This window comes from Mya arenaria, chromosome 12, assembly GCF_026914265.1.
Source record: "Mya arenaria isolate MELC-2E11 chromosome 12, ASM2691426v1".
Taxonomy (NCBI): Eukaryota; Metazoa; Mollusca; class Bivalvia; order Myida; family Myidae; genus Mya; species Mya arenaria.
In genome coordinates, this window is record NC_069133.1 from 65,014,860 (window position 1) to 65,042,273 (window position 27,414).

Genomic DNA, 27,414 nt, shown 5'->3' on the forward strand with positions numbered 1-27,414 from the left:
TTTTTTTTTTTTGAAATGATTATAAAATTATTATTACGTGTATTTGTTTATGAGCTTAGGGCCATTTAGGGTTGTCACTTTTCGAATAGATACTCTCATTGTCTCACTATTACATATAAACAATACGAATAACTAATGTTCTAATTAATTAAACCGATTGGAAATAAATAAACAAATAAATAAATAAGAGTGTTTTTAAAATAAACTGATATTCGTCTGGGGTTTTCGTTTATTTATTTATCCAGTTTATATAAGCCTACAGATGATAATAAATAAAATAACATATATGAAACATGCAATACAAAATACAAGGGCCACGCGTATTTTATTGAAACAAATACAAACCGGCTGATTACCTAGTTTAATTCTCACAAATTCAGGACTAAAAGGTATGATATAAAAACTCACTAGACTGCGTGACAGTATAATATAACATAAACACAAGTTCCTTGAATAACTAAACTAACGATATTATGGTTGAGTCTTAGTGAACAAGTTACACAGACTTGAAACTCGCAGTTCAGGTTCTAGTAACATAATACCTGTTGAAACCAACTGAGACCAATAAAGCCATAAACCAATGCGAATGTGGGATAAAAGTATTAAACTTGTTTAACCACTTAAACATTACACCATACATACAATCACTTAGCACATGACATTTACATACACATACATAATGACCTTTAAAGCAATTACTGTATGTCTGAATTTCAGTTTGATTCTATGATAACTTTCCATTTGTTTAACAATTTGGACTCGTCTGCACTCCAATACTTATGGAGAAGAGGCCATCCTTTTTTAGCTGTTGCAAGCACGTACTCATTTCCAGGTTGTTGAGTGTACGTATGCGCACCGAAAACCAGGGTTTGACACAATCGACTGCACACAAGCAAAGGGATACTTTTAATTTCAGCTTCATTGAGTTTTCGGTACTTTGTGTAGCCTTTCAAAATATGTCCACCGACATCTAGTAGTTTATTCTCTTCGCAGTCGATTGAAAAATATGCAATTGCAATGGCGATGTCAAATACAAAGTACGACTTTGTAACGTCTGACCAATCTATGAGAGCAGTGACGTCATGAGCGCGTTGATCACATGGCATCATTTCCTGCCCAGAAACTTCGAAGACAATCGTATTGTAAGCATTTATGTCTCCGTGAATAACACCTGAAAATGTTTAAGTGCTCTTAAATTGTGTTCAAGTAACCTGATATTTTGTTCAAAGTTCAAGCTTGCTTATATTCTCATAAGGATCTTTTATATTCTGTTTACGTACACTAAACGTTAGCTCAAAGGCACAGATATTATTTCAGTCGGACATAAAGTATGTTCAAGTACACTAATATCAGGTTCAGGTCATTAATATTAGGTTCAAGTACATTAATATTAGGTTCAGGTCATTTATATTAGGTTCAAGTACACTTATATTAGGTTCAAGTACACTTATATTAGGTCCAAGTACACTTATACATGTATTAGGTTCAAGTACACTTATATTAGGTTCAAGTACACCAATGTTAGGTTCAAGTACACTTATATTAGGTTAACGTTCACTAACATTATGTTCAAGAACACTATTATTGAGACAGATGAAGCGAGCACATCAGCACACATATATAATACCACCAACCGCTTACCTGGTGTAAACTCAGGATATCTAGGAACGATATCACGCTCAAATGCACCTACAACCTTAGTGACGACATCAAGATCATTGGCGTCTTTGACGGCAAAAAGGAATTCCCGTAGCTGAGTCATCTCTGTGAGACTCCACAAGAAGCGATGGTTCTCATAGAAAGGATGGTTGAATCCCTTAAGCAGAAATGTATTGCGTGTTAGCAGTTGTCGATGTCGGTGATTGAATATAGCCTGACCTAACTTCACTGTAAGGTCATTGGTACAAAAAAGAAACTGTTTGGCTATTTTTCTTGCCCCACTACAATTTGAGTCTTTGCCTCAACACAAACATTACATAAATTGTGTTTATTACGTGCCGTTAAATAGTTAAACAATTAATTTACATTGTCTTCTTTTTTAACTCTGAGTAAAATCATTTTGAGTATATTAAAATACTCTGATCTCATTTAACTGATAAGCCATTAAAATTACGTCTGTGTATACGATTAATTTCGGTATACTTACGTCAGCTATTGCATTATGCAATTTTCCTACAGTTTTGCCGATGTTATAGAACGACCCAGGGACGTATGGTGTCTGTACAAACGTTGAACCAGGAATATACGTCAACAAACGTACAAGGTAGGGTCCGAACTGTTGAGATGCACCTGTGCATTAATCGAAACATGAGTAGCGAATATAACACTGATAGACCCCTCTACTTCAAAAATGTTACATGCCGTGGACCGGAAATTTCATATTATTCACCTTGCGGGATACATATAACGGTTGAACATACATGTTTAAAAACAATCTATTTAAACATATCATTTTCTTTTACCATCTTTGTCAGTGTTGGTAAACGTTTCTAGACTGTAGGGTTGGCCATCTTTATTCTGCATGACCTCTTGAGTCGGAATATCTCGCTCCCGCACATGCGCACACAGGGCGTTAGAGGCATCTAATAAATCAAATAATTCGATGTATTTTTAAAAACCAATGTATTTTGTGAACTACGTAAAATTATCTAGAAAGTCAAATACTAACAAAATTACGAAATCATTTAAAATGCGCAAATTGTGTGTACAAAATTTAATCAGTTCAATTGTAGGCTAAAACACCCCTTTCAGGCACTTAATTTGTACAACTATATTTATCCAGAGACACTACTGTGGGATGTTACATGCGCACGCACGCACGCACGCACGCACGCACGCACGCACACACACACACACACACACACACTAGAAACATAGTCAGCTTAACACGCTATTACATGCTATTCTATACATCGAATGAGCGCCTGTAACGATCCAGACCATAACTGTTATGATCTGGATGGTTAAAAGTGCTCATTGTCATTGTCAGATCGCAATATTGTTCACCCTGTGAACGTATATAGCTACGCCAATCTTCAAATATAGCATTGGGTGATCACTTTGAGAATGTATAGCGAACTTACAAGGAAACAAACACTAAGCCTCTATGTTTATCCACGACTGACTGTATATTTACCTATTCCTTCGGGAGAAGCTGATTGCAGTGAGTTCATGACCTTAAGAACATATCCAGCTTTATTGAGTTCTGGAATGTTCTTGTTGTCAACGTGGTCTGTAGCGGGTCGAAAGAAGAAGTTGAGATCATCGTAACTAGGCAACGACTTGATGTCTCCTGTCTAAAGAGCATGGTTAAATAAACATAAACACAATGCGGAAATAGGTCCGTATTTGAGTGGATTTACTGCATAGAAACGTATGTCTGTATAAATATCTTTGTTACTTAAGTTACACAATTGTAAAGACAGAATTGAGGCACGGGGAAGTCAAGCCATATAGGCGCAGGCAGACATTAAAGCTGCACTCTCACAGATATACCATTTTTACAACCTTTTAATTTTTTGTCTTGGAAAGAGCAAATTTTTGCAGAAATATCTGTAAACCAATAATATAAGATTGCTGACAAACATTTAGACCGTTACTAACGGTTTAAGAAAAATGCATAAAACATCATGTTTTATCTAAAATATAAAAATCTGCGATCTATTTTTGTATATTACTGGTGTCCATGGATTTTCGTAAAAATTGGCTTGTTCCAAGACAAAAAATAAACAAGAGTGTGCAGCTTTAAGAGGTCAAACCTTCCCCCGCAACAAACTACTCGAGGGTAAAATTATTCACTATTTCAGGTCTAACTTTTATTTATGGTTCATAAAAGTAAACTGAAGAATTTCAATTCAGCAAATTTGGTCACACTGATCTGCTCTATATTTCTACCATTGAGTAAGTATGTCGTATAAATGTATCGCTGTTACTCTGAACACATATCGACATCAATCGTTTAAGGAGATCAAGATTTACTCTAACATTAAATGAACTATATAAAGGTTGAGGACTTTTCCAATTTCGTTTTAAACAAGTGTGTTTGAATTTCAGACATGAACGTGTTTTGTTTCGCGGAAATGACGGAGGGGGGAGGGGAAATGACGGAGGGGGGAGGGGAAATGACTGAGGGGGGAGGGGAAAAGACGGAGGGGGATGGGAAATGACGGAGGGGGGAGGGGAAATGACGGAGGGGGTAGGGGGTCAATGTACTACAATTATAATCTACCTGAATTCCGTAGAGCCTGGCAACAAGTTTGGGAACTTGGTTTGGGTCCAACCGGGGCTTAATGGACTCATTTGGGTCCTGCACCTTCGAGTTTCCCTCTTCGGACATCTTGACTTCTACAGTTTTTCTTCAGAATGGCTGTTATTAGATACAGTAAATGAGTTGAACCGAATATAGTTGAATGTGATATTTACCAGGGGCGGCTCCAGAATTTGATGTTAGAGGGAAACGTAGCATAGGGGCGTAACCTTTTCACTTACACCCATCCATCAAAACCGAAATTAATTTGGTTTAAAGAGTTGAGAAGGGGGTGGGGAGTAGGGTACTCCCACAAAAACATTTTAACAATTTCTGATCCAAAATGGTGCATTTTTGGCGTCTTTCGTTAATCTTTTCCCCATATATTGAAGTAAAAAGTAAACTTGGGCGATTTTATATCAGCTAGTGTTTACAACGATACCGCCTCTGTTCATATTGAAAGTAAAATTTGTAAAGAAAACGCAGCGGGTGACATTAAAAATATTATGACTTTCTATTTCTCCTTTCTCTTTCAACACTGGTCAATACAGGCAGTTCAATGCAGGCAAACATATAAGTTAACGAATACCTCGGTTAAATCTACTTGCCGAGTACATGTCTACGTACTTGTAAACATATGTGTACACACATACATGTATATCAATGTATACAACAATTTACGTTTTATTTAAGTTAATCTGTTAATGCAATATAGAACGACACATTCATGATTTCTGCAGACGAGGCATTGCTTTCATGATTTATAATAATATTTTGTTATAAAGATAAAACGCAACTAACCTCTTCACAAAAGGAGCAAATATATATCGTCCGTTTTACACACGCACATGTGCTTTATTGTGATTGTGAACTCGATAAAGGCTATTTATACTTTGCGGAACGGAACGAAACGGAACGGAACAAACATTGAGGCACCACACGGGGCACAGCATTTTTTCACTAATATGTAAATATATTAAATAATAATAATGATATATTGAAACTGCCTAGCGAACAGTCGATCAAGGGCTTTTTCGAACTGAACCATCTGAAAACCCACTTCTAAATGGATATTAAAATCTTCGGGACTGCAAACAGTTGTTCCGTTTCGTTCCGCAAAGTATAAATATCCCATAGAATAATGATATTTAGCGGAACGGAACGGAACGGAACAAGATTTATTTTTTCTTGTCAATGGAATTTTTCATCCTGGTATATTACAGGTACACGAATTTATTACATGCAACCTAGCTGTTTTAAAAAACTATGTTCTTGACTTAGTCAATATAGGAAATCCTATCGCCATAAAATTTATATATTTAAATGTTTTGCACTTGTTGCAGTAATTTAATATTTATTATTCATATAAACTGACGAATGAAAAAAAAATGAGTAGACAATCTAAATAATTTTTGGCGATATCACGACCTCTTTAATATGTATCGAATGGCCGTCATATCCAGTACACTCATTTTGTATTATATAAAATTTAAAAAAAATATTAATAATCATCGTAAACAAATTAAATTTGAAAACATGCTTGCCATATATAAATTGATATTAATAATTAATATTAATAAAGTTGAAATATCACTATTACAGTCGGCATTGTGTACAAACCATGTCTTCAATTTTTATAAATTGTGATTCCGTTTCGTTCCGCAAAGTATAAATATCCCCTAGGATAATGATATTTAGCGGAACGGAACGGAACAAGATTTGTAGCTGCCAACTTCCCTACATGAATCAGAGGTGGAGGACAAATGATGTCAGACTAAATGTCTTATCAAATCGGCAAGGAGAACATTGCCCGCTCAAGGATCGAACTTAGACACCGACGCTCCTACTTATTGATCTAAGCGGGCGGGTTGGAAACTTCTATAATTATCGTAAACAAATTCAATTTAAAAACATATAATTTGAATGTGCATGCACTAATAAAGCTGAAATACATGTATCACTATTACAGTCAGCATTGTGTACAAACCATGTCTTCAACTCTATAAATTGTGATTCCGTTTCGTTCCGCAAAGTATAAATATCCCCTAGGATAATGATATTTAGCGGAACGGAACGGAACAAGATTTGAAGCTGCCAACTTCCCTACATGAATCAGAGGTGGAGGACAAATGATGTCAGACTAAATGTCTTATCAAATCGGCACGGAGAACATTGCCGGCCCAAGGATCGAACTTAGACACCGACGCTCCTACTTATTGATCTAAGCGGGCGGGTTGGAAACTTCTATAATTATCGTAAACAAATTCGATTTAAAAACATATAATTTGAATGTGCATGCACTAATAAAGCTGAAATACATGTATCACTATTACAGTCAGCATTGTGTACAAACCATGTCTTCAACTCTATAAATTGTGATTCCGTTTCGTTCCGCAAAGTATAAATATCCCCTAGGATAATGATATTTAGCGGAACGGAACGGAACAAGATTTGTAGCTGCCAACTTCCCTACATGAATCAGAGGTGGAGGACAAATGATGTCAGACTAAATGTCTTATCAAATCGGCACGGAGAACATTGCCCGCCCAAGGACCGAACTTAGACACCGACGCTCCTACTTATTGATCTAAGCGGGCGGGTTGGAAACTTCTATAATTATCGTAAACAAATTCGATTTTACTCAATTAATTGCAGAAATGGACAATGGAAAATTCATCAAGAATATTGACTTTTCATTTAGATCTAAACAAGGAAGAATTCATCCAAACACATTTGCCATGACTGAAAATTGTGTAACCTGGATTAAAATGTTTTGCAGCCCATTCAGTTCTGTAAAATCTCAGCTTGGTATAGACATGACATATAAAGTTGGCCCTTTTTACACCACCTGTTTAAGTTTTCCTCACCCACATTTTGTTCATAAAGATAACAAACAATGTCACCCAACCATATTTGCAGGAATGATGACAAGCACTGGTCGACAAGAACATGACTACAGATACTTGGCAAATCAACTTAAATTATGTGGAATAACAAATCTGATTTATGGAACTGATGGGGAAATAGCACTTGAAATGGGGTTTGAAAGAATATTCCCAATAGAAAGTAAAGATCAGAATCAGAAAAATATAAAGCTGAGATGTTTTAACCATATGAAGGATGATATACTGAAGAATTTAAAAAAATACAATATCACGAAGGAAGCAACCAATGAAATAATAAAAGATATACTGGGTTTTGAAATAAACGGAGTTAGAGTAGCAGGTCTGGTAGACGAAGATCAGGAATGCTTTGAAAATAGATATAATAATGTATCTTCAACATGGCCACCACAGTTTAAGGATTATATTGAGTCTGACAAATTGAAAGTTCGTTCTTTAAAAAGCACCTTCTTGAAGAGTATGGGTAAAGAGGTGAGAACAGATGCTGGGCTGGGAAATCCTCCAAATAAATTCGATAACCAGAGGGCAGAATCAATAAATAACGTGCTTAAAGAAGCAACCGGAGGTCAATATGTAGCGCAGTCTGCAGTGCATGACATCATTTACACACATGTAGTTCAAAGTCAACAAAATGAACTTATCAAGGCTATATATGGTTGTGGAGAATACAGGCTGTCTAAAGATTATGAACACTTTGAAATTAGTCCACAAAAATGGAAATCCATGACCAACTTCCAAAGAATAAATTACACAAACAAGGTTTTGCAATGTAAAATACCAGAAGAGAACAAGCAAAAGGTTATCACCCGCAAGTTATCTATACAACCTCAGGACTGTACCGAAAACCTATATTCTCTGCCTCCTACAATTGTCGAGCAGCTTTGGAAAAATGCAGAAATGATGTTGTCAAACGACTATGTAAGGGAATTAGAGAATGGAAGCTTTTGTATTGCAGAGGATGACAATGCTTATATCATCAAACAAAACAAGAATACATTTGTTTGCAACTGTCCAGATTTCCAAAAAATAAGTCTTTGTCCACATGCTTTGGTTATTGCAGATGAAAAAAGCTGTCTGGTTTCTTTTATTTCTAGCTTCAAGTATAATCCATCAGCCGTTATAAACAAACACAATGTGCATGGTGCAGGTGAACGCAAGACCAAAAAGCCAAGAAAAGGTGGTCAGAATGTAAAAAAAAAACCTATAGAAAGGTTAATAAAGGCTGCTAAACCGGATGTGGATTATTATGCAATAAACCTACAAGAAAGAAGACCCTTCCAATTTTCTGAAGTATGGCACAATGATTTCCCGTTCTATTTCATTTATGTAAACAGTGAATCACTTCGCACAAGAAAAGTATTGAAATGTGTATCATGTGACAACATCATTGGTAGGGTCAATGCAGTACCACCTTATGATATAGTACTATCACACCTGGAGAGATACATGTATCCTCATCGAAAAGACGACGGGAAGGTTGAGATGAGACCAACAGTTTCGAAAACCGCCTTAAAGTTATATTGTGTGAAGAGGTCTTGTGTCTTAAGGAGGCATCCATACTTCTGGTGTGGTATGCTAAACACAGAAAATATCACTCCTTCAGACTTGCACAAGAAGCTGTTAAGAGAGGAGTTTGGGTTTCTGTTTAATAGACAGGCCTAGAACCCTTATTTTTATATCAAATGATTGTTCAATGAACAGTTTTCTCCTAGATGTGTTTCTAGTCTTATTAGGACCAGAAAGGGCAACAGCAGCCTCAACATTGTGATCATCATAAATTGACTGATTAATTATGAATTGACATGTAATTTTATGGATTTTATATGTTTTACTTTAATGTACAGTATATGCTAGAATAGTTGCTTGTTGCCTGAATTTTAACAGTTTTTAGAATGTCAGACTGGTCCAAGTTTTTCTTTATAGATATACGAGGGTTGAACGCAATACTGTAGTAACTCACATTTTTACCGAAATTGACTTTTTGTCATTTTTCATTGTATTTCATGGTAATACTGTACATAAGCTGTAAAAATATAAAGCTCACATTCTACTCTTTTTTTTATTTTTTCAAAAATGCAATATAGTAGTAACTCACTAAGATAAAATGATTTACCGCAATACAGTAGTATGTCTACCTGCTACAGTATTGCGGGAAATTTATTTCCTCTATCAGTGTCTTTTTCACTGCAACACTGTTGTAAGTTTCTTAACTTTATTATTACAGACAAATTATTGTTTTATTTTCTTTGCTGTAGGTACTATAATGCAATAGTAGACATTTTTGAATTAAGGGGTCAGCCTTTTCAACTTCTGAGTGAAGGTATTAATTAACCCCAAAACAAGAATTGCTTTTGCCTTCTGTGACAATCAGAATTGACTTTTCTTCAAACTTTTGGAGTAAACAAGATATTTTGTTTTTTTCAAAATATCATTCAGTAATACTTTAATGTTATACAAAATTAACAATTGTTACAAAGAGATACATGAAAAAGCAGAAATTAAGAGTATTCGCCAGTGTACGCACAAAATAGTGAAATGCAAGCATTTTTGATTAGATTTTAAATTTTTGTGAAGTGCAAATACGTATATAATTATGCTGTCAGAATTTGTCTAATATCTCCGCAGAAAAAAAGAAACTTGAGGCAATTATGTATAAATGATATAATTGATACTTAAAAGCTTTATTTCTTTTTCAGTGCTATGAAATATATTTAGGCTTAGTAAATGGATGCTTGCATTCTTTTAGGATAAATTGTGTGTTGGGTACCCCCCTGAGTCAGAAAGTAAATAGACACAAATGTTATAGGTAAATCAGGATGAACAAGTGGGTTGGGCAGGGGATTAAGAGTTTTAAGAGAAAGTCATTAACCAGTTTTATATTTTTCATATTTTGTACTTCAAATGAAAATTTACCGTAATGATTTAATTGTGGTTTTTGTTGTTGTTGACATCTTGGAGTAATGCATAATAATTATATAAAATAAATTGTATCAATTTTAAAAATTGCGACTTGTTATTCGCGTGAATCATGGTGGAAAACTGAACAAGACAAGCTTTTAGTATTTACAAAACAAAACTGACACCGTTTAATTTGTTAAAACCATGAAAACGCCTATTTTCAAACACGACATATTCAGTGGAGTTATACATAACATAAAAAAATGCAACATTACTTACTATTCAAACAGTCCTGATCTACCCCATTACATAGGGCTGTTATACCAAGATTGCAGAATACTGCATTTAGAAGTTCAACACCCCACCCCACATGGTTAAGGTTAAAATGATATTACGTTGATACATTTACAGCTTCCACATTTCTGCATACTTTGCGGAACGAAACGGAATCACAATTTATAGAGTTGAAGACGTGGTTTGTACACAACGCTGACTTTAATAGTGAAATTTCAGATTTATTAGTGCATGCACAATCAAATTATGTATGGCAAACATGTTTTAAATTTAATTTGTTTACGATTTCTTAGGGAAGTTGGCAGCTACAAATCTTGTTCCGTTCCGTTCCGCTAAATATCATTATCCTAGGGGATATTTATACTTTGCGGAACGAAACGGAATCACAATTTATAGAGTTGAAGACATGGTTTGTACACAATGCTGACTGTAATAGTGATACATGTATTTCAGCTTTATTAGTGCATGCACATTCAAATTATATGTTTTTAAATCGAATTTGTTTACGATAATTATAGAAGTTTCCAACCCGCCCGCTTAGATCAATAAGTAGGAGCGTCGGTGTCTAAGTTCGATCCTTGGGCGGGCAATGTTCTCCGTGCCGATTTGATAAGACATTTAGTCTGACATCATTTGTCCTCCACCTCTGATTCATGTAGGGAAGTTGGCAGCTACAAATCTTGTTCCGTTCCGTTCCGCTAAATATCATTATCCTAGGGGATATTTATACTTTGCGGAACGAAACGGAATCACAATTTATAGAGTTGAAGACATGGTTTGTACACAATGCTGACTGTAATAGTGATACATGTATTTCAGCTTTATTAGTGCATGCACATTCAAATTATATGTTTTTAAATCGAATTTGTTTACGATAATTATAGAAGTTTCCAACCCGCCCGCTTAGATCAATAAGTAGGAGCGTCGGTGTCTAAGTTCGATCCTTGGGCGGGCAATGTTCTCCGTGCCGATTTGATAAGGCATTTAGTCTGACATCATTTGTCCTCCACCTCTGATTCATGTAGGGAAGTTGGCAGCTACAAATCTTGTTCCGTTCCGTTCCGCTAAATATCATTATCCTAGGGGATATTTATACTTTGCGGAACGAAACGGAATCACAATTTATAGAGTTGAAGACATGGTTTGTACACAATGCTGACTGTAATAGTGATACATGTATTTCAGCTTTATTAGTGCATGCACATTCAAATTATATGTTTTTAAATCGAATTTGTTTACGATAATTATAGAAGTTTCCAACCCGCCCGCTTAGATCAATAAGTAGGAGCGTCGGTGTCTAAGTTCGATCCTTGGGCCGGCAATGTTCTCCGTGCCGATTTGATAAGGCATTTAGTCTGACATCATTTGTCCTCCACCTCTGATTCATGTAAGGAAGTTGGCAGCTACACATCTTGTTCCGTTCCGTTCCGCTAAATATCATTATCCTAGGGGATATTTATACTTTGCGGAACGAAACGGAATCACAATTTATAGAGTTGAAGACATGGTTTGTACACAACGCTGACTGTAATAGTGATACATGTATTTCAGCTTTATTAGTGCATGCACATTCAAATTATATGTTTTTAAATCGAATTTGTTTACGATAATTATAGAAGTTTTCCAACCCGCCCGCTTAGATCAATAAGTAGGAGCGTCGGTGTCTAAGTTCGATCCTTGGGCGGGCAATATTCTCCGTGCCGATTTGATAAGGCATTTAGTCTGACATCATTTGTCCTCCACCTCTGATTCATGTAGGGAAGTTGGCAGCTACAAATCTTGTTCCGTTCCGTTCCGCTAAATACCATTATCCTAGGGGATATTTATACTTTGCGGAACGAAACGGAATCACAATTTATAGAGTTGAAGACATGGTTTGTACACAATGCTGACTGTAATAGTGATACATGTATTTCAGCTTTATTAGTGCATGCACATTCAAATTATATGTTTTTAAATTGAATTTGTTTACGATAATTATAGAAGTTTCCAACCCGCCCGCTTAGATCAATAAGTAGGAGCGTCGGTGTCTAAGTTCGATCCTTGAGCGGGCAATGTTCTCCTTGCCGATTTGATAAGACATTTAGTCTGACATCATTTGTCCTCCACCTCTGATTCATGTAGGGAAGTTGGCAGCTACAAATCTTGTTCCGTTCCGTTCCGCTAAATATCATTATCCTAGGGGATATTTATACTTTGCGGAACGAAACGGAATCACAATTTATAAAATTGAAGACATGGTTTGTACACAATGCCGACTGTAATAGTGATATTTCAACTTTATTAATATTAATTATTAATATCAATTTATATATGGCAAGCATGTTTTCAAATTTAATTTGTTTACGATGATTATTAATATTTTTTTTAAATTTTATATAATACAAAATGAGTGTACTGGATATGACGGCCATTCGATACATATTAAAGAGGTCGTGATATCGCCAAAAATTATTTAGATTGTCTACTCATTTTTTTTTCATTCGTCAGTTTATATGAATAATAAATATTAAATTACTGCAACAAGTGCAAAACATTTAAATATATAAATTTTATGGCGATAGGATTTCCTATATTGACTAAGTCAAGAACATAGTTTTTTAAAACAGCTAGGTTGCATGTAATAAATTCGTGTACCTGTAATATACCAGGATGAAAAATTCCATTGACAAGAAAAAATAAATCTTGTTCCGTTCCGTTCCGTTCCGCTAAATATCATTATTCTATGGGATATTTATACTTTGCGGAACGAAACGGAACAACTGTTTGCAGTCCCGAAGATTTTAATATCCATTTAGAAGTGGGTTTTCAGATGGTTCAGTTCGAAAAAGCCCTTGATCGACTGTTCGCTAGGCAGTTTCAATATATCATTATTATTATTTAATATATTTACATATTAGTAAAAAAAATGCTGTGCCCCGTGTGGTGCCTCAATGTTTGTTCCGTTCCGTTTCGTTCCGTTCCGCAAAGTATAAATAGCCCTCGATAAACTTTATCATTAGGTACGGACGAAAGTGAACACGGCTTAGGCCTAAAAAAATAATTGTTTGGTTAGGGTTACATCCTTTTCAAAAATAGGTAGGGTAGGTAGGCTTTTTTTATTATTATTTTTTTTATTAGGCTTTATATAAGAATATCATTTTCATCATTGGAGAATGGTGTTAAAGCTATCTTCTGTATAAGTATTTACGGTTTAAATTACATATTGAAAAGCAATTAAAAAAAGTTTTTCATTTTTTTTTCAAACTGACTATAAAAACGTTAGGGTAGGCGCCTATTCCGTAGGTAGGGTCGGGTAACCCGAACCAAATGTATTTTTTAGGCCTTATTATCTTCAATGACCCCATTTTATGACAAATAACTGCTGAAAACTGATAACCTAGATCTTCAAATAATAGGCTAGCAAAATGTCAAGCTAGAAATTCCCATACGAGAATCTTGAGAGATTTTGGCTAATGCATCAACTGACCTTTGGTTATGCAAACTGCTTCACGTTGTCCGGTATTATCGCTGGGTGTATACTTTATATTCAATTTCTTAAAATATAAGTACTGAAGTGAACACCTTTTGAATTTCTATGATTGATTGTTCATGTAACCGTATTTTTCTCTAAAAATAAAACATGTATAATAAATGTATACCACACGACGGTCAAACATTTCAATGTTACCAATATTTTATTAAGTTATCTTTTCATTTGTTAATCCCTTAAAGGCCTAGTTTAAGCCTTTTATACATATAAGTGACCCTCACCCCCACCCGTGACAAATCCATGTATAGTTCACAACTTCAGTGTATTGGCCTTAATCTTTATTGCGATGTACTGCCTATCAGTTCTCCAATCTAAGTGTCTGTATAGTTATGGAGGTTTTATTATAGAAAAGGACAATGAATCTTTTTTTTTTTGAAATGATTATAAAATTATTATTACGTGTATTTGTTTATGAGCTTAGGGCCATTTAGGGTTGTCACTTTTCGAATAGATACTCTCATTGTCTCACTATTACATATAAACAATACGAATAACTAATGTTCTAATTAATTAAACCGATTGGAAATAAATAAACAAATAAATAAATAAGAGTGTTTTTAAAATAAACTGATATTCGTCTGGGGTTTTCGTTTATTTATTTATCCAGTTAATATAAGCCTACAAATGATAATAAATAAAATAACATATATGAAACATGCAATACAAAATACAAGGGCCACGCGTATTTTATTGAAACAAATACAAACCGGCTGATTACCTAGTTTAATTCTCACAAATTCAGGACTAAAAGGTATGATATAAAAACTCACTAGACTGCGTGACAGTATAATATAACATTTATAAACACAAGTTCCTTGCATAACTAAACTAACGATATTATGGTTGAGTCTTGGTGAACAAGTTACACAGACTTGAACCTCGCAGTTCAGGTTCTAGTAACATAATACCTGTTGAAACCAACTGAGACCAATAAAGCCATAAACCAATGCGAATGTGGGATAAAAGTATTAAACTTGTTTAACCACTTAAACATTACACCATACATACAATCACTTAGCACATGACATTTACATACACATACATAATGACCTTTAAAGCAATTACTGTATGTCTGAATTTCAGTTTGATTCTATGATAACTTTCCATTTGTTTAACAATTTGGACTCGTCTGCACTCCTATACTTATGGAGAAGAGGCCATCCTTTTTTAGCTGTTGCAAGCAAGTACTCATTTCCAGGTTGTTGAGTGTACGTATGCGCACCGAAAACCAGGGTTTGACACAATCGACTGCACACAAGCGAAGGGATACTTTTAATTTCAGCTTCATTGAGTTTTCGGTACTTTGTGTAGCCTTTCAAAATATGTCCACCGACATCTAGTTGTTTAGTCTCTTCGCAGTCGATTGAAAAAATATGCAATTGCAATGGCGATGTCAAATACAAAGTACGACTTTGTAACGTCTGACCAATCTATGAGAGCAGTGACGTCATGAGCGCGTTGATCACATGGCATCATTTCCTGCCCAGAAACTTCGAAGACAATCGTATTGTAAGCATTTATGTCTCCGTGAAAAACACCTGAAAATGTTTAAGTGCTCTTAAATTGTGTTCAAGTAACCTGATATTTTGTTCATAGTTCAAGCTTGCTTATATTCTCATAAGGATCTTTTATATTCTGTTTACGTACACTAAACGTTAGCTAAAAGGCACAGATATTATTTCAGTCAGACATAAAGTATGTTCAAGTACACTAATATCAGGTTCAGGTCATTAATATTAGGTTCAAGTACATTAATATTAGGTTCAGGTCATTAATATTAGGTTCAAGTACACTTATATTAGGTTCAAGTACACTTATATTAGGTTCAAGTACACTTATACATGTATTAGGTTCAAGTACACTTATATTAGGTTCAAGTACACTTATATTAGGTTAACGTTCACTAACATTATGTTCAAGAACACTATTATTGAGACAGATGATGCGAGCACATCAGCACACATATATAATACCACCAACCGCTTACCTGGTGTAAACTCAGGATATCTAGGAACGATATCACGCTCAAATGCACCTACAACCTTAGTGACGACATCAAGATCATTGGCATCCTTGATGGCAGAAAAGAATTCCCGTAGCCGAGTCATCTCTGTGAGACTCCACAAGAAGCGATGGTTCTCATAGAAAGGATGATCGAATCCCTTAAGCAAAAATGTGTTGCGTTTTAACATTTGTCGATGTCAGTAAGTGACCATAACCTGATCTAACTTCATGGTAAGGTCATTTGCACACACAAAAATGTTGGACTTTTTTTCTTGCATCACTTCAGCATTTACCTCACCGCAAGCATTAAAGCAATATTATTCAGTACGTGCCATTTAATAGTTAAAGCATAAATTTACATTTTTCTTTACTTTTTTTATTCTGAGCTTAGTCCTTTCGAGTAAAATATTTTGATTTCCTTTGAATAATAAGACACTAAAAGTACGCCTGCTCATAAGATTAATTTCAGCATACTTACGTCAGATATTGCATTATGCAATTTTCCTGCAGTTATGCCGACGTTATAGAACGACCCAGGGACGTATGGCGTCTGTACAAACGTTGAACCAGGAATATACGTCAACAAACGTACAAGGTAGGGTCCGAACTTTTGAGATGCACCTGTGCATTAATCGATGCATTAGTAGCGAATATCACACTATAAAACTCTATTTTCACTTATAGTTTATATACATATTTTTAAAACACACCCATTTTGGGGATCATAAACCCAGTTTAGATATTCTATTATCAACCATGTTTGCATGTTTTTGCCACGAACGAACATTTCATATTGGTTACTTTGCGAGATACATATTTCAGTAGCACATACACGTTACAAAAGTCCGTTAAAACATATTATATTGATTTACCATCTTTCTCAGTGTTGGTAAACATTTCTAGACTGTATGGTCGGCCATCTTTATTCTGTATAGGCTCCTGAGTCGCAATACCTCACTCTCGCACAAGCGCACACAGGGCGTTAGAGGCATCTAATAAATTGATAATTACAATTTATGTTTATAAACTAAATTTATTCATTTACAAAATGTCTACAAAATCAATCTTATATCTTATCAAATTTAGTAAGTCACTGAAAAAACCACAACCGGTGTGTTTTGATTTTTATACAAATTCATTTGTCGGCTGAAACACCCAATTCAAGCACATGTTCTTTGTTCTACTATAGAACCATATACACTAGTATGTGTGATGCGCAGTCACATTTTTTAGCTGTTTATCACATCATGGGACATAATACGACAACTTATCATGATTACAAGTCAACATTTTCACATACTAGCAAAAATAATTTCCTCTAGGTTTATACGAAACTAAAAAAACATGTAAGTATTTTAGCATTTGACGAAAACAAATCCGAATCATCCAAATCGCTTTAAGTCCAAAGAAAATTCAAATCTACATCTAACAAGCACAACAATATAACCGGTTAGTCTAAACAGTGGCAGAAATCCGTTATTACCTTTTATTTCGGGAGAAGCGGAGTGAAGTGAGTTCATGACCTTAAGAACATATCCAGCTTTATTGTGCTCCGGAATGCTCTTGTTTTCAACGCCGTCTGTAGCGGGTCGGAAGAAGAAGTTGAGATCTTCGTAACTAGGCAACGACTTGATGTCTCCTGTCTAAAAAGCACGATAAAAGAAAGATAAACATATATTTAATGCGGAAAGAGGTCCGTATTTGAATGGCTTTATATTTGTTTTAACATATATTTTATGTCTATATAAAAAATGTTTGTAACAACAATGCAAGTTTTTAAAGACGGAAATGATGTAATCATACTTAAATATGACCATTCGTATGAACATGCACACGATTTCCTGTCGATTTGGTACATTCATCAGACACATCCCCTTGGTATATAATTGACAGACAGATTGTCATTTATGCATAAACGATACTCCTACATAGGACTAACTAAACTTTTAAAGGTTAATCGGAATATCGGCTCAGGGGCCGTGTTCAATAAGCATCTTAGATATAACTTAAATTTAAGATTAGAAACTAAGGGTTTTGATTGGCCTGTAAATTTATTTGACATAAGATTGAATAGATCACTAAGTCATATCTAAGGATAAAGATAAGTCCAATATTGAATACTGGTGCTGATAAAATGCTGAAATGATCAAATTCGAGGCTCTGTGTATTTATTGTAACCGAACAAATGTGACGCCCATAAAGCAGTCGGCCCTATATAGCTGGGGCTGTCCCCGCTCACTTCTCTTATCTCTGTTGTGTAACGTTTAGATGTTATTTATTAAGAAAAAATGTCAAAACTGTCAATCACTGAGAGTGCAGCTTTAAACAAGCGTGTCTGAATTTTAAACATGGATGTGTTTTGTTTCGCGGAAACGACGGGGAAGCTTGAACTAGCATAGCTTATTAAGCTTCGGTAAAGAAAAACCTAATAGAAAAAAATATATCAATGTACAACATTTATGAATTTACCTGAATTCCATAAGTTCAATAAGTTCAGGAACTTGGCCAGGTTCCACCTGGGGCTTAATGGATTCACTTGGGTCCTGCACCTTCGAGTTTTCCCCTTTAGACATCTTGTGGTCATCAGTTTAGCTTAAAGAGGAGACCATGGGCTTTAAAACAAATGCACATACATTAATATTGATATTTATTTTCTATTTAAAACTGTTTTGACAACGTTTTTAATTTTTGTATTTGAATGATCCGTTTTTTGCACAATTGTGTGGATTCGGCTGTTTTCCAAACCATTTAAAACTGTTCTATTATAGGTTGGTTATCTTATATGACTGAACTGAAGGCATTGATACCTAAATACTGCATAAACTATTTTGTTTCGCGGGAGCGACGGATGAACTTGGACTATCATAGCTTATTAAGCTTGTACAAATCAAAATCATAGGTCTACAAGAAAACTATCAATGTACAACAATCATAAATCTACCTGAATTCCGTAGAGCCTGGAAATAAGTTCCGGAACTTTGTCTGTGTCCACCCGGGGCTTAATGGATTCACTTGGGTCCTGCACCTTCGAATTCCCCTCTTCCGACATATTGAGGTCTATAGTTTAGCTTAACGAGAAGACCGTGGGCTTAAAAGCCTACGCATATCCATTAATATTGAAATGTGCTTTCTAACTAAAGTCTTTTCGATGTTATGGATATTTTAATGCTTCAAATAGTAATTACATAACAAATCGCATGAACAACTGTTTTAAGATGAAGTAGGTTGAATAAAATATAGGTGAATGTGATAATTACAATTTAACGATACACCCTAGTTACTTTGACAGTGAAAATGTGTACAGCAGAGGATGACAATTAAATTTTATGAATTAAAAACGAAGTGGTCTACTTTCTCTTTCAACACAAGCAAATACAGGCCGATACAGGTCAATACCCGCCAATACAGGTTAATACATGCCGACACAGACCAACACAGGCCATTGCAGGCCAATACAAGCTAAAACAGGTCAATAGAGGCCGGAACAGGCCTTTACAGGCCAACAAAGGCCATAAAAGCAAATAACGACAGGTTAGGCCAATACAACCCAACACATTCCAAAACAGGCCATTACAGACTCAAACAGGCCAATACAGGCTAAAACATGCAAACACAGGCAAATGCAGGCCAAAGCACGCCAAAACAACATGCCAACCCAATCCAAATCATGCCATTTCAGGCCAACACAGGCCAATACAGTCCAAAACAGCTACATACAGGCCATTACAGGCAAACACAGGTCGATTCTGGCCAACACAGGCTAAAACAGGCCAATATAGGCAAACACATACGGACACAGCCTGTCACAGGCAAACAGTCCGATACAGGCAAACATAGACCAAAACACGCCAACACAGGCGAACGCAGGCCAATACAGCCATTACAGGTCCAGATAGGCCAGCACAGGCTAATACAGGCTAATAAACACCAACATTGGTCAAAACAGGCCAACATAGGCCAATACAAGCTAACACATGCCAATACAGGCCAACACAGGCCAATACAGGCCAATACAGGCCAACACATGCCAATACAGGCCATCACTTGCCAACACAGGCCAAAACAGGCAAATAGAGGCAAACACATACGGACACAGGCAAACATAATCTGATACAGGCCAGCATAGGCCAACATAAGCTAACACAGGCCAACGCAGGGCAATACAGGCCATTACAGGTCCAAACAGGCCAGCGCAGGCCAACAATGGCCAACAAAGGCCAGCACAGGCCAATACAGTCCAGCACAGGCTATTACAGGATAGCACAGGTAAATGCAGGACAATAAACAATTGCCAACACAGTCCAAATCAGGCAATAACAGGTCATTACATGCCATTACAGGCAAATACAGGCCAAAACAGGTCAATACAGGCCAAATCAGGCCAATACAGATCAATACAGGCCATCATAGGCCAAAACCATCCAACATAGGCCATAACAGGTCAAAATAGGCAATTACATGTCAATACAGACCAGCACAGTTTAACACATGTCAATTTAGGCCATAACAGGCCAATACTGGTCGATACAGGCCATCATAAGCCCAAACTATCCAACACAGGCCATTACAGGCCAAAACAGTCAATTACAGGTCAATACAGACCAGCACAGGTAAATACAGGCCAATTTAGGCCATAACAAGCAAATACAGGCAAATATACATAAAGGCCGATATAGGTCAATACAGGCCAATATAGGCCAATACAGGCCAACACTTGCCGATACAGGCCAATACATGCCAATACAGGCCAACACAGGCTAATACAAGCCAACACAAGCCAACTCGGGCCAAGACATGCCAATACAGACCACAACAGTCCAATATAGGCGGACACTTGCAAACACAGGCCAAAACAGTCCAAAACAGGCCAACACAAGCCATTTCAGGCGGACACTTGCAAGCACAGGCAAACACAGGCAAAAAAGGCCGCTTCAGTCCAACACAGGCCAACACAGGCCAATACAGGCCGATACAGGCCAATACAGGACAATAAAGGCAAATGCAGTCCAAAACAGGCCAAAATGGGCCAATACAGGACGACACTGTCCAGCATTGGACAAGACATGCCAAGATAGTCCAAAATAGGCCGAAATAGGCCAAAACAGGCCAATACAGGTCAACACAGGCCGATAGATGCCAATACAGGCGGACACTTGCAAACACAGCCAAACACAGTACTACAGCCAACATAGGCCAAAACCAGACCAATAAAGGTCAATACAGGCCAATACAGGCCAATACAGGTCAATACAGGTCAAGGCAGGCCAAACATGCCAATACAGGCCAATATGGGCTAACACAACCAATGCAGGGCAACAAAGGTCAACACAGGCAGCAGGTAAACATATTACGTTAACTAATTATCAAACTCCGTTGAAACCCCATGAGGAGTTCATGTGTACGTACTTGAAAACATAATTATGTTTGTCGATGTATAAAACAATGGACATTTAGTTTAAGTTAATCTGTTAGTATGTTAGTGTCAAGTTCAATCGTAATATTATATGCTGCGCTAAACCCACAGTTACGCCTCTTTTACGTTAAAGTATACAACTTACAACTAGTTAAAGAGGCATTCTCGGCCTATGTGAGTTCATTTGTCTAGGGCCTTCCACAGTGCAAAAGTCGTTTGAAGGACCAAAACTTTGAATGTTAAAAACTTTTTTTTTTTAGTTTTACTATTCAATATTGAGCAAGCATAATACATACATCCGTTGCAACATGTGTAGGTGTAATAAGGTGTTATAAACATTTTACGAAAGTAGAGTTAATTAAAGTTTCAATCAAAAAGCATCTGCATCTTTTTCAAAATGTCTTAATACGAGATGAATATGTCCTTGTGTTCAAATAGTCAACATTACCATGTCTTGCAGCCTGTGGTGATTGCAGCTTTGTAAGAGAGATGTTTGCATTTTTGTAATGAAATGAATCAAATCCACTATATTTCACTATTTTATTGTATATCTTTCTTACTTGAAAAAATATCATTAAGAAAACCCAAGACATTGTTAATTGGGTTGTCTGGAGCACTTTGACACACAAAAGATGTATGTTTTACTAAAGAAAAAGATTGATCCTAAAAGATAAATATAAAACAAAAAAACTTTTGAAACATTTCAAAATTGTGTCTTCCCTTCCCACTTTTTTACTGTGGCAGGCCCTTCATACGAGGGGGAACAAAAAATCATGTCACTGGTCTCCGTATTCTTGATTCGTTTAATGCATCGGAAATTTAACGTCAACCTTCTAAGTATTCACCCTGCAAAGATAAACAATTTTGATGTTCTATATCCTGGAATGTAGTCTCATTTTGGTGTACTGTTGAGCCACTAAAAATGCAGAACCAATGGCATTTCTTGTAGCATAGCCTTTTCAAAAGAGCACTTATTTTACGAAAACTCATAGGGCCTTCGGCCAGGGGAATAAGGTAAATAGGTAACCTGTATGCCTTTCAAACATTTTCTTCGATATTTTTTCCAAGAATAGTTTTTTTTAAAGTTTTTCAAGTTATTTAAAGATCTAAAATTTAACTTTTGTAAAACGTTGCTGTGATGGTTCTACCCTCTTTGCAGGGAACTTTTACAACAGGGTCACTAGAATCGGTAAAAAAGGTCATATAAAGATTTCTTGTCGCTTCTTGTCCTTCTTCTTGTAATGACCGGTCTCGTCTGACTTTTACTAGGTCCTTGTTATCTTTGTGTCGCTGAGTCTCAAAATAATAAACCCAAGTGTCATTCCCACAACTCAAATGTTTCTAAGGCTACGATTTTTATCTATTCATATTTTTTTTCAAATACTGTATAGCACTATTTGTAATCTTAGAAATAGTATTATAGGCAATCTTCATCTAACAGCTCTTATAGCAGCAATGTTTCCGTTGTTGCTGCAACAAAAGGTCTACCAGGACGTTTACCGTCCTGTATGTATATATATAAACTATTGTATTACATTACATTGTCACGGATCATGTTGGCCTATTTCTAATACGTTTTCTGTGGTATATTTCTAACAACTTTCTTCTTCTCTTGTAAGCTATCAAGACCCCCTTTATAAATGTATTATTAAATGTCAACATGTCCGGAATGGTCTAACATAAGAAAACCATTCTTAAAACTTGTATTAAGAACAAATAAAATGTACAAAATTTCTAAACCTATTAAGAAATTTCGTTTTATCCTTAAAATACATTATATACAAGGTGCTTTATAAAATTACAATTTTTATTATATAAGTTTTACAGCTATTCGTTTAGGTGCTTTGGAAAGAGTATACACATAGAGGTCGTAAACTGGAGAAAAAATGTTACGAAATTCAATGGAAATATCAAATATAATACCGTATGCTATTTGTCAAACTTGCATATGTTTGAAAATCAGTCTGATTCTATCATTGATTTCCATTTATTTAACAAGTTGGTGAAATCTGCATTCCAATATTTACGAAGAAGTGGCCAGCCTTTCTTAGCTGTTGAAATCAGGTACTCATTTCCAGGTTGTTGAGAGTACGCATGCGCACCGTAAACGAGGCTTTGGCACAGTCGACAACACACCAGCAATGGTATACTTTGAAATTCAACATCATTGATCTTTCGGTAGTTTGCGTAGCCTTTCAAAATATGCCCACCAACATCTAGTTGCTTGTTTTCTTCGCATTCAATCGACAAATATGCAATGTTAATGGCGATGTCAAAAACAAAGTAAGACTTTGTGACGTGAGCCCAATCTAGGATAGCAATGACGTCATGAACGCGTTGATCACACGTAACTTTTCTTTGCCCAGGAACCTCAGAGACGATGATATTTTGTTCATTGAGGTCACCGTGAATAACACCTGAAAACAGTATTGACAAGTTGTAATAAATAAAAGTGAATAAAAATAGATCTCCTAATGGTAAATCGTCTAAATATATTATTTGAACGTTTCCTTATTGAAATCAGAGTTAAGTGACAATTTCTAACATCTAGCTTTTAAAAAGTAAGTACGAGCAGAATAACAGATCTATGAAGTGACACACTGAAAGCCATTATTGACCTAGTCTAATTTTAATATAGAACAATGTCACGCTCGAATAAATCACACTAATACAATGGAAACGACAGGGACAAGAACAGTAGCCAAATTCTTAACAAAAATCCTGTTAACAGGCACATGATGGACAAAGCAGACATTGAACGAGAGACAAATGTCGTACCAACAACACAGACATATGCCGCATGCATATACACATCATAATAAAACAATATCGGGGTCGCCGCCTTGGAACGGCCAGCAAACAGGGGTTAAAACTCACTGACCTGGTGTAAATCCCGTGTATCTGGGGACAATGTCACGCTCGAATGCATCTACAACACTTTTGACGATTTCAAGATCATTGTCGTTCTTAACGGCAGAATAGAATTCCCGCAGTCGAGTCGTTTCGGTGAGACTCCACAAGAATTCGTAGTTCTCAAAGAAACGATGGCTAAACCCCTGAAACGTGTCGTAAGTTGAATTATAACAAGGAAAATAAGTTTTATTATTCAATATAAAATATAAGGAACACGTACAAATATTATATTACCATGGAAGCTTTGTCATTTCAAAACAAATTATTTAAATGATTAGACATCGAATAATAATATATGTAGTTAATTAAAGTTCTTTTAATGAGGCTTTGACATCTTTGACAATATAAACCCCAGTACGTGTAGCATTACATATTTATGCTTTCATTTTATAAACTCATATAAAAATAAATTTCAACTTATCGCTACGTTTCATATGTGATGGAAATATATCGTGCCGGATTATAAGTACACTCACGTCGGCAATTGCAATATGTAATTTTCCCGCGGTAACACCGACGTTATAGAATGATCCGGGGACGTATGGCGTCTGACGAAAGGTTGAACCGGGAATATACGTGATTAAACGTACCAAATAAGGTCCACATTGCTTGGATGAACCTGTAAAGTCAAACATTAGTGATTATTACGCTGTGAATATGATAAATATGTTGCAATATTTCGCTATTTATGCGTCGAATTTAGAGTTGAGGATCCATATAATTACTTCAAGTAGAATGTCATCATGAAAATGTTTCTCAACGTATTTTATGGTGAGCATAGGGGTTGAACATTCATTGTATACGTGTTTATGGTGCGGAACTGGCTTTTATCATTGCGCTCACCCGATGTTCAAACGCATCCCTTATGGTTTGCTTACTTTGAAAAGACGCGCGAGTGGTTGCGAGTGCATTTTATTGTATTTAAAAGTGTATTACCCTCACAGATAATACAAAGCAAATCGTCGGTCGATTTAAGTAGCCCCAAACTTAAAAAAATAGGATAACTAATGTCTGAATATTAAAGAAACATTTTTTTTGTTATACTAAGTATTGTAAAGACGATTTACAAATAATTGTCTATCAGTATCGGAACAAATGCGAAGGCACTATAATTTTGCGACCGGATTTTAAAGAAATACGTCATGAAGATTAGAACACTGAACTCCCGTGGGTTTGAGTAAATAATATACAAAAAATATACCAATTTAGAAGTGCTTTTGTTCGTTTTATGGTTGAGCATATGAGGCATACAATTAATATTCACTTCGCTAGCAACACAAAAATATTACACTTATCATGTTTTGTATATAAGTATTCTGATCTACAAATGGTTTTACATTACCTTCTTTGTCACAGTTTGTAAATGTTTCTAGACTATAAAGTTGGCCGTCTTTGTTTAGTACAGGCTCCTGGGTCGGAATACCGCGCTCCCGCACGTGCGCTAGCAGGGCGTACGAAGCATCTGTAAAATAAATAAGTTGCTCCCCTTTATTTTCAGCCAATCATGGGTGCTTGATTTTTAAAATGTTAAGTTTCTTATTTGTGAAGAATCGTTACTTATTCCTGAATAGGACACTTAATGATTAACTAAATTACTAAAACTGCGCATGCGCATATATGCACAACTACTGTTCGCATATGCAATGGTGCAATCTCTGTGTCAACACTGATTTAAATGACGTCACAATGTCATGAGGGGGTTGGTGTCAAGCAGTGCGCACGGCACAATAATAAAGCTGATGCAATTCTGTAGGGTAGGAAAACTTTAACATAAAGTACTTTCATTACAGGAAAAACAATTGAATGGTTTCAAGCCTGTCGGTACATTCAGTTACATACATACAGTTATAAGGCAAAGCAAAATATGTTTGTTTCAGGTCCCCTTATACATACTACTGCTGTCGTCGTCTTTGTTTTCCCAACTCTCGCCTTTGTCATACCTTCCGCCGCCATTGCTTCTGGTCTCGTCTTCATTGTTGCCCCAGCCCTCGCAGTTGTTAACCATTACGTCGCCGTTGTTAATACTCTCGTCGTATTTCTTGCCCCAGTCCTCGCAGTTGTTACAGTTACGTCGCCGTTGTTAATACTCTTGTCGTCATTGTTGCCCCAGTCCTCGCAGTTGTTACAATTACGTCGCCGTTGTTAATATTCTTGTCGTCATTATTGCCCCAGTCCTCGCAGTTGTTATAGTTACTAAGCCTTTATTAATACGCTCGTCGGCATTGTTGCCCCAGTCCTCGCAGTTGTTATAGTTACGTTGCCGTTGTTAATACTCTCGTCGTCATTGTTGCCCCAGTCCTCGCAGTTGTTAACCATTACGTCGCCGTTGTTAATACTCTCGTCGTATTTGTTGCCCCAGTCCTCGCAGTTCTTACAGTTACGTCGCCGTTGTTAATACTCTTGTCGTCATTGTTGCCACAGCCCTCGCAGTTGTTACAATTACGTCGCCGTTGTTAATACTCTTGTCGTCATTGTTTCCCCAGTCCTCGCAGTTGTTATAGTTACTTAGCCTTTATTAATACGCTCGTCGTCATTGTTTCCCCAGTCCTCGCAGTTGTTACAGTTACGTCGCCGTTGTTAATACTCTTGTCGTCATGGTTGCCCCAGTCCTCGCAGTTGTTACAGTTACGTCGCCGTTGTTAATACTCTTGTCGTCATTGTTGCCACAGCCCTCGCAGTTGTTACAATTACGTCGCCGTTGTTAATACTCTTGTCGTCATTGTTGCCCCAGTCCTCGCAGTTGTTATTGTTATGTAGCCGTTGTTAATACTCTTGTCGTCATTGTTGCCCCAGTCCTCGCAGTTGTTATAGTTACTTAGCCTTTATTAATACGCTCGTCGTCATTGTTTCCCCAGTCCTCGCAGTTGTTACAGTTACGTCGCCGTTGTTAATACTCTTGTCGTCATGGTTGCCCAAGTCCTCGCAGTTGTTACAGTTACGTCGCCGTTGTTAATACTCTTGTCGTCATTGTTGCCACAGCCCTCGCAGTTGTTACAATTACGTCGCCGTTGTTAATACTCTTGTCGTCATTGTTGCCCAAGTCCTCGCAGTTGTTATAGTTACTTAGCCTTTATCAATACGCTCGTCGTCATTGTTTCCGCAGTCCTCGCAGTTGTTATAGTTACTTAGCCTTTATTAATACGCTCGTCGTCATTGTTTCCGCAGCCCTCGCAGTTGTTATAGTTACTTAGCCTTTATTAATACGCTCGTC

The 27,414-nt window shown here is 36.4% G+C and overlaps 2 protein-coding genes and 1 pseudogene across 3 annotated transcripts; all 3 read right to left on the minus strand.

Annotated features, from left to right (window-relative positions):
* Positions 1–347: 347 nt before the first annotated feature.
* On the minus strand, positions 348–5,123 carry LOC128212162 (hydroxylysine kinase-like). 2 transcript variants are annotated; one of them, XM_052917458.1, is made up of 7 exons: positions 5,048–5,123; positions 4,229–4,366; positions 3,137–3,296; positions 2,463–2,582; positions 2,147–2,289; positions 1,642–1,816; positions 348–1,171 (listed from the first exon to the last, which is right to left on the minus strand). In XM_052917458.1, the coding sequence occupies exons 2-7, from the start codon at positions 4,334–4,336 to the stop codon at positions 714–716; spliced, it is 1,164 nt and encodes a 387-aa protein (XP_052773418.1). In that variant the 5' UTR covers positions 4,337–4,366; positions 5,048–5,123; the 3' UTR covers positions 348–713. The 2 variants fall into 2 exon arrangements, with proteins under 2 accessions (XP_052773418.1, XP_052773419.1); XM_052917459.1 differs by lacking the exon at positions 4,229–4,366 and having other exon boundaries at positions 5,048–5,115.
* Positions 5,124–14,780: 9,657 nt separating this feature from the next.
* LOC128210888 (hydroxylysine kinase-like) lies at positions 14,781–18,926 on the minus strand (annotated as a pseudogene).
* Positions 18,927–23,249: 4,323 nt separating this feature from the next.
* Positions 23,250–26,208, minus strand: LOC128210889 (hydroxylysine kinase-like). Its single transcript, XM_052915243.1, has 5 exons — positions 26,097–26,208; positions 25,546–25,665; positions 24,794–24,822; positions 24,172–24,346; positions 23,250–23,707 (listed from the first exon to the last, which is right to left on the minus strand). The coding sequence occupies exons 1-5, from the start codon at positions 26,206–26,208 to the stop codon at positions 23,250–23,252; spliced, it is 894 nt and encodes a 297-aa protein (XP_052771203.1).
* Between the last annotated feature and the right edge of the window lie 1,206 nt (positions 26,209–27,414).

What these genes read in the sequence shown, in the direction of transcription:
- LOC128212162 (XM_052917458.1), bottom strand. Translation starts at nt 4,336, where the DNA reads ATGTCCGAAGAGGGAAACTCGAAGGTGCAGGACCCAAATGAGTCCATT. An exon ending in TGCATAATGCAATAGCTGAC is followed by an intron (nt 1,817 to 2,146) that starts GTAAGTATACCG and finishes TTTCTGCTTAAG; the next exon opens with GGATTCAACCATCCTTTCTA. An exon ending in ATATCCTGAGTTTACACCAG is followed by an intron (nt 1,172 to 1,641) that starts GTAAGCGGTTGG and finishes AAACATTTTCAG; the next exon opens with GTGTTATTCACGGAGACATA.
- LOC128210889 (XM_052915243.1), bottom strand. Translation starts at nt 26,208, where the DNA reads ATGGTTAACAACTGCGAGGGCTGGGGCAACAATGAAGACGAGACCAGA. An exon ending in TACAAACTGTGACAAAGAAG is followed by an intron (nt 24,823 to 25,545) that starts GTAATGTAAAAC and finishes TTGACTTTACAG; the next exon opens with GTTCATCCAAGCAATGTGGA. An exon ending in AGCAATGTGGACCTTATTTG is followed by an intron (nt 24,347 to 24,793) that starts GTACGTTTAATC and finishes GACACGTTTCAG; the next exon opens with GGGTTTAGCCATCGTTTCTT.